The 14,864-nt window shown below is 44.0% G+C and overlaps 1 protein-coding gene across 2 annotated transcripts in view; it reads right to left on the bottom strand.

The window, feature by feature from the left end:
* Positions 1–408: 408 nt before the first annotated feature.
* Positions 409–14,864, bottom strand: part of LOC119453125 (protein CLEC16A homolog) — a 59,059-nt gene continuing 44,603 nt past the window's right edge. For both annotated transcript variants that reach the window (XM_049667559.1, XM_037715128.2), the window contains 2 exons: positions 10,845–11,071; positions 409–983 (listed from right to left, as the gene is read on the bottom strand). In XM_049667559.1, the coding sequence (XP_049523516.1) occupies positions 880–983; positions 10,845–11,071 (331 nt within the window). In that variant the 3' untranslated portion in view covers positions 409–879. The remainder of the gene's footprint in view (positions 984–10,844; positions 11,072–14,864) is intronic.

A 14,864-nucleotide genomic window follows, 5' to 3' on the forward strand; every position in this document is an offset into this window, starting at 1 on the left:
CAAGTAGCATTTTCTTCCGTCTTATAATCCAATGAAATGATCTCTTTAATTCAAGTGGTTGAGTACTAGTGACTTAATTTTTTTGAGGAGTGTCTTCGTCATCGGGTAAGTACCTGAATGTCCCTGGAGAGTCTTATCGTGTCCTGCATTTACCTCAATTTCTCGATTACTAAAGCTCTATTCACGATTATATTGACACCTTAGACGTTCTAGAGCATTACTCTATGACTTTAGCTTGACTTTTTATTTGCCTTTAGTGTCCCTTTACCGTGCACTACAATGCAAGCACATGGGTGTTTTTGCATTTCGCCTCTATCGAAATGCGGCCGCCGCGGCCAAGATTCAATCTCGTGCTCAGCAGCGCAAACCATCACAACCGACACTAAAAGCAGGAACACAAGACACGAATTGTGCAAAATTTTCAAATATATATTTACTCTCCCATCTCCGACAATACATGCTTCTCATCTATTTACAACAAATGCGCCAAACAGTAGTTTTGCCAGCATGTGTGTACAAGAGGGCATCGTTTTTCACAGTACACAGCCCTAGATTAAAAAAAACAACAAGCAAAGCAAAGGAAACCCAATGGGTTCCAAAGATCACATCATTCACTCACTTTGCCATTCGTGCATACAACACGCACCCACACTGAAAGACAGAACAGGCAACTTCGCCTACAAAAAAAAAAGTTCTATTTCTCCTCTCTAGGCTGTTGTCGACCTCAACAACTCATTGGTTTATTGCGAGAGAGACAAAGGGGGAGCAGTCGACTTCAGCATTGCAAAACTGTACAGATCGAAGCAGGCCTGCGCCTGAACACCACCGCCGTTGTTCTGCAGATGAGAGCTGCATTTGGAGCCAAAAGCCGAAGCAAAGCTAGATCCAAGACGGGTGGCTGAAAGGCCGGCGCAGCTGTGTGCTGCTGGCTTGAACACTGGTTCCCAGCGGCACAAACACGCTAGACTGTGCGCACCAGACATCTGGAAATGCAGAGGCAGAAGACTCGAGAAATGTCACAGCTGTTTCCTTAGCAGTGACACGTTAGGTGAGAAATGTTAGTGATAGTAAACAGCTTTGCTAAACAGCCTTGCAGCAATGCTAACTTCACCTTAAACAGTTAGAGCAGGTGCCTCTCTGTGCGTGTAGCATGATAAAAGGACATTCATGAAGTGCCGTTAATTTACAGAGCCACTACAAGCACAGGCTGGAACGTTTATGCACTGTAACTTGTTTTTGCAAGGCAGACTCGTTAGTTGCCGGGAACAAGTGCTTATAATGAGAGAGCAAATTGTTGTTGCATAACCTGCAGGCCAATCTTTAGTGACTGCCAAGTCCACAGGCTGCTTCGAGACACGTGTTCCATTAAATGGGGTTATGCAAACAGTAGAGTTCTTTGTCAAACTTTAGGTTCACACTGCATGCTGCATTTCTAAGCAACAAACATCGGCATTGGTTCCAAGTTCAAGAAACACAAAACTGGCAATCCAGCCAGCCATCATGTGATGGTTGCACGTGACATTGTCACGGTAACTACACAGACCCCTGTACAATGTTACAATGGTCGACCTGTGCATGCATCTACATATTTAGATTCACACTTCACGTTGCATTTATGAGCAACAAACATTGGCATTGGTTCTACTTTCAAGAAAGACAAAGCTGGCAATCCAGCAAGCCATCATGTGATGGTTGCACGTGATGTTGTCACGGTAACCACATAAACCCCGGTACAATGTTGCAATGGTCGAACTGTGCACGCATCTACAACTATAAAAATTCACCGTGGAGTCATCGCACTGACATACTGCAATGCAGGAAAGGTGGCAAGATAGTATGGGGGAAAAAACTTGTTAACCTGCATAAACAGAGGTCGCTTCAGTCATAACAGCTACAAAAACAAACTTAGCCAACACATCCAAGAAAGATGCAAAGTAGACTAGTACTATAACGATCTTGCGATTCCTGCAGATCCATTTCGCCTCGAGACTGTTCAGCACAACAAACGAGCATGTGCTAGGAAAGTGATGGCAAGGGTATTACTAACACAATAATCTAGGAGGTGCGTTTTTCCTCTCCCCTTTTGCAAGTGAGAGTGGCACTGGCGTGACATTGACGTAAGTGTGCGTGTGTGTGTGCAACTACAGCACATTTTTCTGGCAGTTACGCCACGATTACATATCATGATCTCCAAATGATTAAATGTACACGGCGTTCCACTCTGTTCCCTCGTGCTTGTGTTTGCTTCCAGTGCAATACTAGTACTTTGAGGTGGCGCTCTACAGTACAAACCATAATCATATTTCCAGAAGGCAAAAATCACACATTTAAGCTGTACAACATGGCTGATACACTAGCACGCCCTCGGAAGAAATGGAAAGACAACAGCGCCTCTGCAAATAACAAAGGTTGCACAGAACTTCAAATGCAAAGCCAGCTGAATATACTAGAACAAGGATATACTGTCAAGAGGAACGGAACATACCAAAACCACTTTGATTGCCAATAAGTACTTGCACTTGGCTGAAATATTGCAGTGCAGTTTAATGCGGAAGCTCTGAAACTTTGACTCATGGCTAACTCTGGTTTCCCTCTTCAAATGTGTGAAATGCAGAAATAGTCCTCATTAGACAATGACTGAACTAGTTTAAATGAGGTTAGTTACTTTTTAAAAGCGAAACTGAAATAATTCTTGTGTCTGTCGGAAGATATTTTTGTTCAGGCAGTCATGCTGGTCAGAAAAAGACGAACAGAAACTCCAAAGCTTACAAAAAGTTGAAACATCAGTTCGCAACGCATTAATGTAAATCTTAAGTGAAACTCCTACTCCGATTATTTACTTTGCACGCCATATACAGAAAATAGTCGTATGTGATACCATCGTGTGTGACATATCCGTTTCGCCAAATTTAGGCGCCCTCGTGGGTTCAGTTGACAGAACTGCCAATACTTGTAAATGTGCAGGAGTTATGGAATTGCAAACGTGGTGTTAAATATTCTGAAGTTTTTCAAATTTAGGCAAAGCCTAAATAAATAAAAGGACATTACCAAAGTGTGCTACAGTATGATTTTTTTTTTATTTACGTGCTACAAGTTTAATTTATATTGGTGCCTAAGAGGAGCATTTTTGCATTTTACATGCATTTCAATTAGAAACCCTGACTTCGATTCAAGCTGAAGATTCCCTTTAAGCACTTCTAGCAGCTCAATGACTAATGCCCACCAAACATGAATGCAACACTTGGACAATCAAACAAGTTTAGTCACAAGCATGATTGCATGCACTGCAGAAGTACTACCTCATAAATTTTGTGGTGCCAGATATATTCACATAAGAGGCATCAAGACTCACTTGCAACACAGCCATGACAAAAATTGGAAAAGGTTACAGCATAATGCCGGTTCAACAAACCTTTTTTTTTTTACCTATGACCAGATTACAATTCCCAGACAGGCCTAAATATGTTGTACTGCATCCCCGTCTTAACGAACCTTTTAATCAAACGGAATGACTGTCCTTGAATTTCATTGGATGAATGTGCACCTTACCACCAAAAATGTGCTCACAACATGAAACATCGTAGAAGGGTCGAAGAACCACCACTGCTTTTCTTTCACACCAATTTCCAATTATTCCATCATCCACAAGGAGCTTGTTTCCAAAAAGCAGATTGTAGCTAATGAATTTAAAACCACTTTCTGTCTTCCTGAGCTCGCTAAGCTACTAATTGCTTGAATCAGTGTTTAGCTCACTTTGGACAATATAAAACGAAGTATGCATTAACTAAACACACCAAAAAGTCCGTGACTATGCCTACACTGAAACCTGAAATGCCACTTACTAGGTTCTTTCCAAAAGTATGCAACAGGAAATTGTGTCTCAACAGCACTTCTTTTCCATGCAGGAATACCTTCAATTCTTGCATTCGCCTTCACTTCCTTGCAAAAGTCAAACAACTAAGTACAGTTGAACCTCACTATAACGAATTATTGGATATAATAAAGTAAATATAAAATGTTTCTTGTGGTATCAGCGTATAACAAACATAAGTTTATAATGATTACTGAATATAAGGGAGGTATTTTATTTGGATGAATTATTGGACATAATGAAGTAAATCTAAAATGTTTCCTGCCGATATCAGTTTGTAACGAATAGTATATGCTTATAATGAATATCGGATATAGTGAATGTATTCTCATCCACATGAGACATTGCAACAGTGAGGTTCTACTGATGATACAATCACAACACAAGTAAAGCACATATCAAAAACATACAGCAACTCACTCCAACACCTCAAGGACGCCTTAACATATACACTAAGAAATAGAAAAATGGAAGAGGCACGCTTAGAGGCCGATGAAAATGATCATCAATGGGCTGTGACTGGCTGCAGGGATCTGGTACACGCTACGTGTTTGTACTGATGCAACCCCAAACCAAGAACACATAGTAGACATATTAGAAACCTGCTTATATGCTTCCCCAATATAACAGACTTTTCCAAGTATTGTGACACTGCCGAAATGTGATCCCAGTGAACAGACCAGGCACCCCCACATATTATTACAATTACCCCTGATAACTTGACACACGACGATTCTGCATGACATGATCACAAACTTAGCACAGCATAAGATATTACGCAGTGTGTTTTCTGAAGACAACCAAACATTTTAAACAGGCAAGAAAAATTGAATCAGAAACGCGAACCAAATTGGCAGCATCAACATTTGCAAGGCAGGCTTGTTATTACAGAAAGGCATAGCTTGGTTGAGGGTGACAGAACGATAAGCTATCTGATTTCTGCAAACCTTGAATAAACTGCTAAGTAACTACATTTCATGCTGAAATCTTTGTTTTGTGCCTGTTTCAATATATAACTACACATTCCATTAACATGTTTCCTGGCTAGTGGTTGCTTATCGTGTCAGTTTCTCTGTTTTCTTGCAGTCCCTCAAACAATGTATAAGAGCAGTACTACTATAACACTAAACGCCTCAAATTCAACCACTACCAAATGGGGCAGATTCTTCCTTGAATGACTGCCTTTGAACATAGATTAAACGTCTTCCTGTTATATCGCTGCAACAAGTTGTACGAGTGATGACACCGTGGAGTGGAATGAAATGGTGTTCTAGGCACGTCCAATAACAGCCCAAATGTTCTGTGAATGTTAACAGGGGTCCAAAAGTAATTTTTGTGTCACTAAAACGGCACAGTACGGAAACGAAAAGCAGTTTAAATAACCAAAGACAGACACACTATCCAGAAATCGCGCGCGTAATCCTTTCCGTACATTCCACCTAGCGAACGAGGAAACAACCTAATCACAGACACTGTGAAGACAGCCACCCATTAACCTAAATACAAAAGTTCGAAAACTAGCTGTGGTTATTCTCGTGTAACCACATCCTCGCTTTACGACTGCCAATAAATCTGCAGAGAGCAGTAAAACAGCCCCTTTTGCAAACCAACATGGACCAACAAGACTCAAACAAGACATTTCAAACACCAACCTGTAAAAGAAATGCAACAACTTTGTTGATAGATACCACGCAGTGGTGCTGCTCGTTTTCTTCTACAAAGAATGGTGTGTCTGACATTCGAAGTTCTAACCAAGCGCTGCAACGTGACGCCTAACACGAGCACAATCTTCCAATTTTGTTCGGACTTGAATTTTTCCTGTTCTAGTTTAATAAGCTCACAACTGTACTCGAGCCTAAGATACCAAGAGGTACCCTTACATTCACAAATGCCCCCCAACTTCAATGAATGAATGAAAGAGCTGCTCCTCGACTGTAGTACTAATCTCTTTTCTTCAGAACGCTTCCCTGTGGTTCCCGTGAAGAGGAGTTGCTGGATAAACGCTCGTCGACTCAGTGCTTCTTACTAGACTTTTGACTGTGGCTGATTACACTTTTAAAAGAGGGAACAAGTTGCTCAGTGTTGGTAACTGCTCTTTGGACAGAGTTCTCGCGTCGCGGCCCAAACCTTTCATTTTTACTGAAAAGTCAAAGTGATGATCATGAGGATAATGAAGACTTGCTCGAAATTTTGTCTGTATATTTTATTAATTGTACCCAAACATCTTGCTAACGAGTTTTTTTTCAACTAGAGCTTTAAACAATCCCCTGCAGCAGCGAGTCAATGGTAGCAATGTGATTAGAGATAACAGCCCCTGATTTTCTAAAACAGTATCAGATCTAAAGATTGCACTTAGCCTAGAGAAGCAGTTTTGATGCATGCAAATGTCACACTAATAGTCTTTTCAGTATGTCTTTAGAAGCAGCGAAAAACTGAGGTGCATGTTTCCCTCTAGGGATAAAATAAGTGTGATGCATTGAATTTAGCCAAAGCAATTTACTAACTATTTACTAACTAAAGATAAGTCGCCTAAAAAGCTGCGAGGACTCCAAAAAGGCAAAGTTGTTTACGACGCGACTAAAGCTTAACTAAACGTAGCGAATTTATCACAAAGTTAACTCTGGTGTTAGTGGAGCGCACTAGTGACACCAATCACGTCAAGAGGAAACTCTGGCCACCCACCATTTGGTGCAACCGAAGAGTGGCATTGGGTCGAGGTGCATTTGTGAATACGGCCTTCGAGGCATCGTCACTACCCGCAGGAAATCAGAAAACAGTTTCACAGACGCTCACACTCACTTCACTCACCACCGTGTCACGAAGCACAGAGTTTGAGCAGATTCATTAGGCACAAACACAAAGAAGAGCTAATATATAGCACAGAATATGTTTTTTACACAAATCCACACATTTCATTCAATGTCCTGACAACACAATGCAACATTCCAACACAGACACTGCTCCAATCGTGCCAAACGTAAGTATACCAATAGGTATGAGAGCAAAGGATTGTTAGCACACTTCCGGGGCAGCTTCGGCAAACTGCTCAAACAATCTAGCGCTCGCTGCGAAATCGCTGATCACAATGGACAAGCAGTTTCACTTCTTTCAGTGCCCACTACGAACATACTCTCTTGAATAACCAAATTGAAAGTACAGAAGGAGTGCATCTAGAGTATCTCTCTCTTGCTTCATTTAACCCACTTTTTAGAAATATTTCAGCTCTTTTCAATCCTCCAAGGAAAGCTGCTTTCAACATAACCCCCCACAATCATCGGAACTGACAACACAGGCATTCATGGCCACACCAAGCTCTCTCTCGTAAGTCAAGCACACCTCTCAACTATAGTTTGGCATATAACTAACCACATCAGTCATCTGCATGGCTAGAGGATGAAGTCCACTAAACTAGGTCCCTTGACGACTGATCGCTGAAAGACGATGCCCACGCAGAGACTAGATGCAAATATTAATAACTGTGCGCTTTGTACAGAAGGAAAAACGAAAAAAGAAACTACTTTGTACAGGCCATATATCGCATCACAGCCGAACACCTCTTTGCTATGCAGAGACACACTCTGCACAAAAAAAAAATTTCCTATGAGGCATCTTCTGCGAGGTCAAAAATTTCAGCATCGACAATCTGAGCTAAGGACTCTACATCTCCTACTGCTAAAGATCAAGTGCCGTGAGTTCGACCGACGCAATGCCCGGCGCCTCAAACCTACGTCTGCGCTAGCGGTCTAATCAAAAAAAGCTCTAGCAACAAGGTGTTGACATGCCTTTGTACAAGGAAAGTCTCTCTTAATTCAACAAACGCTATGATGACAAGTTAAGAATTTAGCAGACAAATACACCACGGTTCAACACAAAGAAGAATGTATGCAAGTACCACCTGTCCATTGCGCTTGCTCATTTCTACGACATCATGATGAAGGCAAACTTCCTTCAATATTGACGTCTCTGAGACACTGTGTCAAAACGTTAAGCAATGAAGCGGCAGGTGCACTGTACGGTTTTGTGGGGGCAGAGCTCGTATTAAAGTCTTAGGCTGTCATCGACTACAAATGCCTACAGCATCGGTAAGTGCAGTCAAACAGAGAGCGCAGTACACATCAACTTGACGGAGTCTCAACGAAATGGTATGTTATAGAAAACAGTTGCTTAAGCCGTAGACAACAGCTGAAAACGAGAGCTGCTTCAGTACGGAACATACTGCATGGTTAATGACAGGCTTTTAGCAGGTGCCAGAACCCTAAAAGTTTCAATAAAGAAACAACACATGCTTTCCGTTCTAGGAAGTTCTGTACAAAATCTCAATGCCTCCACACCAGCGTGATGAAAATGTGCGACACGACAGCGAACATCTCAGACAACACTTAAAACGTTATTTCACTCCACTCTCTCCATGATGGTGCACTTAGAATATAAAGACACCCCAGCAGTGCAACTAGGATCTAGCAATTGTAAGTTGCTTGTTAGACGGTGTAGCAACAGCTCGAGATAAGGGAGCAAGACAAAGTGCCGAACGCATATAATTCAGTACCCTGATCACAAGAACACAGAAATAGGCAGTTGATCTGTTTTTACAAACATAATGCAGTTTGTGCAAAAGAAAGGAAATCAGCAAGGCCGTTCTCGCGGGACTGAAAACTCTCGTGGAAATTCTACTTGTACTACAGTTCACTTGTAAGCCAACGCACTTTGAAAGCTTGTTCAAGACGTTATAAATCATGTTTCCTTCGTGCATCCTTTGTCTATCTCTTCCCTTTCACTTTTTGTGCTCGACAAACTAGCTGTGTGTGAAACGGGAAGCGCTGCGGACTTGGCTATCTACTGCTTTCGTAACAAGGAAGCAACTTCTCTACTACTTGACAATTAAGAGGAGGCTTTAGCTTAGAAGCTCCCATCTAAACAAACAGAAAAATGAAATCGTTCAGCTCGACACCAACTGCACTGAACTTGATGAGATTTGTCCCATTCGGAAGAAAAAGTTACAATATATTGACTGTACGAGGCAGATTTTTCATTAGGCCATCCCTATACAGTCAAACCTAGTTAATACGTAGTCGGCCGGGAACGACGTTTAGGTACGCATTAAACTATGTACGAATTAACCGCCAATGCCAGTTTAGCGGCTACTTACCAGCCGGAAAAGAACTACGTCACAATGCTCTCAAACACACGCACTCAGACAGGCTTTATTTACGGGTAGGCAGCAAAAAATCGGTAATCTTCACTTGCCCCGACGACAGCATCTTCGAACTCGATAAGGCCGCGAGCCAGTTTGTCCATGAGGCCCCACTTACTAAATTTAAATTAACAAACACGGTGTGACGCGCACACAAGTAAACATCAAACACGTCTCGCTCGATGACCGCGGAAATTCGCTCTCAAAATGCTGGAGTGAGGAGGCGAGGCAGCGAGCGTGCCGCCTCTCGCTTCAACACGAACTAGATTTTGAAAGCACAGCGCATACGAAGCTACCGGCACTAGTTGCACTTTGTCTGCAGATCGTCGCTGTGAAGCTGAGGCCCGCGCGGGCGCGCACTTTTTCCACGTCGCAGATCACTTTCAAGATACGGCGGCCGCCGCCGAAGTAAACTCCACCCTTTCTCGCCTACCCCGCCGTGCCTCGCGCGCGACAGAAGCGCGCTTTCGCCCAGCCTTTCTCCATCGCGCGCGCGAGATTGAGTCAGCTGACCCTCGCAAGCTTTCACTCGCACACATAATGTATGGCGCGCAGCGACGATGTTGCCGTGTTTAGACTTTATACGGACCCTCAAAGCAACATCCACGGTGACGGCAGAAATGCACTTCGCAATCAAATGTGCTTCTGCGCGGTTACTACTTGGATTCGAAGGCGACAGCGAATTCACACCCTCTACCGGCAGCTTCTCCGCATTAACGGGAGCTAATCTCGAAGGCCATGCTTTTGTGCGCGGCAATCGGCAACAGCTGTATGAGCAGGAAATACGTCATGGTGGCCAAGTTTTAAGTTCACTATCACTGACAACTGTCGTCCGGGCATCGCAACTCTAGAATCAAACGTGTGCACACATTAGGTTTTGCCGATTTAGTGCCTGTGCGCATAGAAGAAGAAAGAAAAATAGTATGCACTAACCGTTTGGTGGGCAATGAGCGACTATGGCTTACGCGGCCAGCCAATACATGGGGTTCAATGGGGGCTGGGTGGGGGAATTTTCGCGACTACGTTTAAACCACAATTACACATTAACTGGGTACGTATTAACGAGGTTTGACTGTATGTACAAAACCTATTGCAAATGTAAAAAAAAAATTGATGCATAAAGCTTGCAAGGAGCAACAGAGAAGGATAAATCAATTCTGTACGTTGCATTCACTGCAACATGAGAATCTGTTGCAGTGGACAAAACTGATGTATAATATTGTACAGCACTTTGAATATGCCAGTAATTTGTGAGTGGAACCTTTACAAAACTATCGCGAACACTATCAATTTCAAGAGAGACGTAAACTAATATATTACATTTGCACACTTGAGTTGCTCTAACAGATGCAGTCCACAGAGCTGTGGTATCAGTTCCTAGAGCAGTTACGGATTTGTAAACTTCATGCCCAAACTTTTTTTTCCCCTTTTTTTTTACTTAGCATTGTTTGGAAATTTTCGTAAAACATATAACACCTATCAAAATTCTGCATCCTACAGTTGGTAGCATTCAGCTGTCCGTCTTAAATGTAACAAATTCCATTCAAATTAGTTAAGCGGTTTTCAAATTTCAGTGTTTCACCGGGAACTCCAAGTTGGCACACGACAAAGCCTCCTCTTAAGACCGGGCAAGTCAATCGCAAATCAATAACTGCAACGTTCGACGTGCGCAGCCGACGTTTCTGCGCAACTGACAATGGTAACCACCGCGAGGGCCTCGGAGCTAAAGGCCCGAGTCGTGCGACGTCGCACTCCGTCCTCGTCAGACAGTGTGCACCACACCTTTGGCCTTGGACGTTGCGGCCAGCGTGAGCGTCGCCTCGAAGCCATCATCCACTTCTGTGCCGAGGATGGTCGTCTCCTCCGACGACGACCGGCACGTCGTGTCCTCCGAGAAGTCCCCCCCGTTGCAATGCTCCGTGGCGGTGGACTCTTCCGAAAACGATGTCTCGCTGAAGCAGCACGGCTTTCGGCACTCGTTCGCTGGACTTTCGCCTGTCTCGTCAACACTGGATAACAACAAAACAGAACCAGTTGATTGGACATCCCAGCTGGTTAGCAAGAAAATTCGTACAGTCAAACCTTCATATAACGAACTTCAATATAACAAAATTCTCAATATAATGAAATAATTAACTTTCTACAACTTCTTGTCCATAGAATGTCATGTATTTAGAACCTCAATTTAATGAAGTGTGTTTACATCAGAGTTGCGGAGTGGGGCCCCTCCATTCCATACTCATTCCATTCCGGAGTGGAAATCCCCCATTAATTACATTCCCTTTACCTCTTCGAAATGGTGAGAGTTGGACCATTCCCACTCCTGGAGCGGCTGAGCTGAACCATTCCATTCCCCCGATTCCAGTAAACGAAATCGTTTGCTCCATACAGTAAAATCTCGATATAACGAACTTCAGGCGACAGTGGCAAATTAGTTATTCTGAAAGGCCGTTGTAATGAAAGCCCCAAAATTAACCACTTCGCCGATCAACCTATCAGTTTATCAGTTGTCACTGTATGAGATATCCACAAAAACGTCGCTGTTGGCTCTCGGCCCGCGCTTTTGCTATTTGCCACAGATTCCGGCTCCACGCACCACCGAAGCACCGTACATAGAGTGGCGTACCCAAAAGAGACGCTGATGCCGAGAAAACCAGCGACAAAGAAGAAGCTCCATGTCGCCTATAAAGCCTAATGTTTCTTTTTGTTTGTTTCCTGTTCAGATTCCTTGCCGTGGAGACCGCAACTGTCTCGCTCAAGAAGGACACCTGAACTATTCCAAAATGCAGGCGCGTGTAACCGACACCGTCTTGCAAACGTGACCGTGTGGCATCCCTGCGAGCACAAAGGTCTGGGCGCGTAGCTGGTACGCTCGCAGAAAGAAGACTAAAGAAAGAAGAGGCATGTGCAGAAAGAAGGGCGAAAGAAGGAAGAGACGCGCCTCTGTTGCTAGGCGACACTTGTCTGGGAGGAGCATGCGCTCGCAAAACCTGATGTGTTGTCATGTCAGCAATAGAAAGAAAGAAAAAAAAAGTGCCCTCCGAGAGTTTTTTTTTCCCTCTGGAGCTGTCTCGAGTTTTTCCGAACCCATGCGCCGTGGTGTCCGCTTTCTGTGCCTTGCCTACGCCTACTGTTCTGGTCGCCAAAAGGATACACAGAAAAAAAAAAAGAATCCCCAGATTTCGGAATATTAGTTTGTATTACTGAGGCGTTGTTAACATGACACGAAAATTGAATTATGATTGTTATTCTGAAAAGTTCGGTATACTGAAGTTTGCAGTACTGAAATATTTTTACATTATAACTACAGTCGAATCTCGTTAATTCGAACACGCTTAATTCGAACTGCCGGTTTATTCGAACTGACGCTGTGGTCCCGTCGAAGTTATGTGTATTTCAATGGGCGAAAACGCTCGGTAATTCGAACGCGAAAGCATTTTCTACAGTTAATTCGAACATACTACAGACCGACAATGCTCTCAGCAGCGCGCCAAATAACGCGGCGGCGCCTCCGACCGGCATTGCTCCGATACCGCCATAGAGCAAAAGCATAGGAGAGACCCCTTAATGCGGCGGCGGAGGCCCAGTCCGGCCAATGAAACTAACTGCCCATGCCGGCAAACGCTTGCTTCCCCATAACGCCAGAAAACGAAACTTCAGGGAGCGGGCTAACCTGCGCCGGGCCGGCTGTACCGGCCCCTTCGAGTTCGAATTATCGAGATTCGACTGTATAAGCAGTCAGCAGGGGATTTCTGAAAAGTTCACTAATCTGAAAAGTTTGTTAATGTGGTGTTCGTAGTAACCAGGTTTCGCTGTAATTGTTTACCACTTGCACTTGCGCGCCTCGTAACTAAAAACATTTTTTTTTAAGTCTTAACATTGAAAAAAAAAATGTTGCATACAATGTTTTCTCATAAGGAACGTATCCGTGGCCTGTTATCTCTGCAGCATGTTGTTGCCTGTAATTTCTCCAATATCCACCGTTATAAAGCGAAGCTTTTTTGACTGTGGCTGGGTGCTGCTGTCTGGCCGAATAGGTCATACTTAAAAAGGGGGAAAAAAAATGAATTGTGCGCCGATGGTGAGATGAAACCTCGGTCTGGGGGACCAAGGTTCTATCCACCGCAGCCAACCAGCTCTTTTGAGATGATCACGTCGCACGGTGCCACGTCGCATAGCACGAGTGCGCGAGAGCACATGCGCCCGCGGCAGTTTGCTTTACGCCAAAGATGCACGAATGAAATCTGCAAATTTATAGCATTTGATAAACGACTTCACGAAAGCGTCGCTTCAGACACATTCGAATATGTGCATTGGACCTGCTGTCGTTTGGCACGTAAAAAAAAAATTGCGGAATGCCGATCAGAAACATTATGAAAGCATACAAGAAAAAAATTTTAGCTTTCACGCAAAAGACTTGGCTGGACACACTCAAACACATCTGCAAATGTTAAAAATTAAGTTAGGTATCACATCCTAAAATTGCACATTCGGTGATGAGGAATGCCATAGTCGAGAGTTACAGAATAATTTTGACCACTTGGGGTCCCTTTAATGTGCCACTAAATCTAATTAAGCACACAAACATGCTTGTTTTCACCCACATCACAATACAGTGGGGGGAATGGCCAAGGGCGTTTTGAAGCAGATTTCGCAGCAGCCATCAATGATGTTTCCGTGCGATTTTCGGCAAGACACTATTCGTGCGTGCCAAAAATGGTTCCAAAGTACCGACGCACATCACCGCAAATATTCGTCATGCGACCACTATCGAACAAATGACAACCATCCTACGACCATACTTAGTCAACCAGCAAGCTCGGAAAAGAAAATACAGCACCTCCCCAGCGCTAAAGCAAGCCACACAAAGGCACAAAATACTCAAGGCAATACAGTCACGTGGTATGCAGGATGGCCATTCGAGCAATTTTATTGTAGGCCTAAAGAAGTCTAGATAGTAAAATGGAAGTACTACGAATACGCTGCGTTACGAGCACACAGAGATAAATGCGACACACCAAAACAGTTTAATAACATGCAAGGTGGAAGGTTTATGTTTGCTGACTGCACCACGACACAACCACCATGCCAAACGCGCAAAGTTCACATCGTTGGTTAAGGAGCATCTTTCACCAAAGCCACACCACCGGCACGAAGTGTGAATGCCAGACACGCCAACAACGTGTAATGGGCCGCATGCATTGCAGGCTAGGGTGGCTAACTAGGCTCGACAGAAGTTCATCGTAAACTACGCACAACCTGCGAATATGGAGCACAGAGTTTCCAAATGGCTGAGCGCGAACACGCGCAAGCGCGCACTGGATCGGATTAGCTCAGTGACTCTTCAGCTAATTTATCTTTATGAATGGCAGGAGATGCGACGGCACTCTTCGCATCAGGCGGTGGCAGCCATCACCCGCCACTAACTCCTCTTTGCCGTGGCCTCGGAGATTGCACGGCTCGTCCTGGAGCAGGCAGCCTTGGAGCAGTTTCATTTGTAGCATGGATGTAGCAGCTTTAACGGAATGTAGCAGATTGGAGCTATTGTAGCGGCATTCCCACCACTGAAAATGCAGCCACCGGAGCCGGGAGTCAAACCCGTGACTTGTGTGCCCCAGCCATAGCCATAGCCATAGCCATAGCATGCTGCTGCAAACGTTCTCTCGAACCGGTATCGCGTGGAAGAAAGCAACGACAGTGTGCATAAAACTGCGTTAGCTATAGCACCACTGCTTCGCATTAGGGACAAAACTAACGTTTCTTTGGGCACAGAAAATTTAGCGACTCCATAATGACTTGCCG

The sequence above is a fragment of the Dermacentor silvarum genome, chromosome 5 (genome assembly GCF_013339745.2).
Source record: "Dermacentor silvarum isolate Dsil-2018 chromosome 5, BIME_Dsil_1.4, whole genome shotgun sequence".
Taxonomy (NCBI): Eukaryota; Metazoa; Arthropoda; class Arachnida; order Ixodida; family Ixodidae; genus Dermacentor; species Dermacentor silvarum.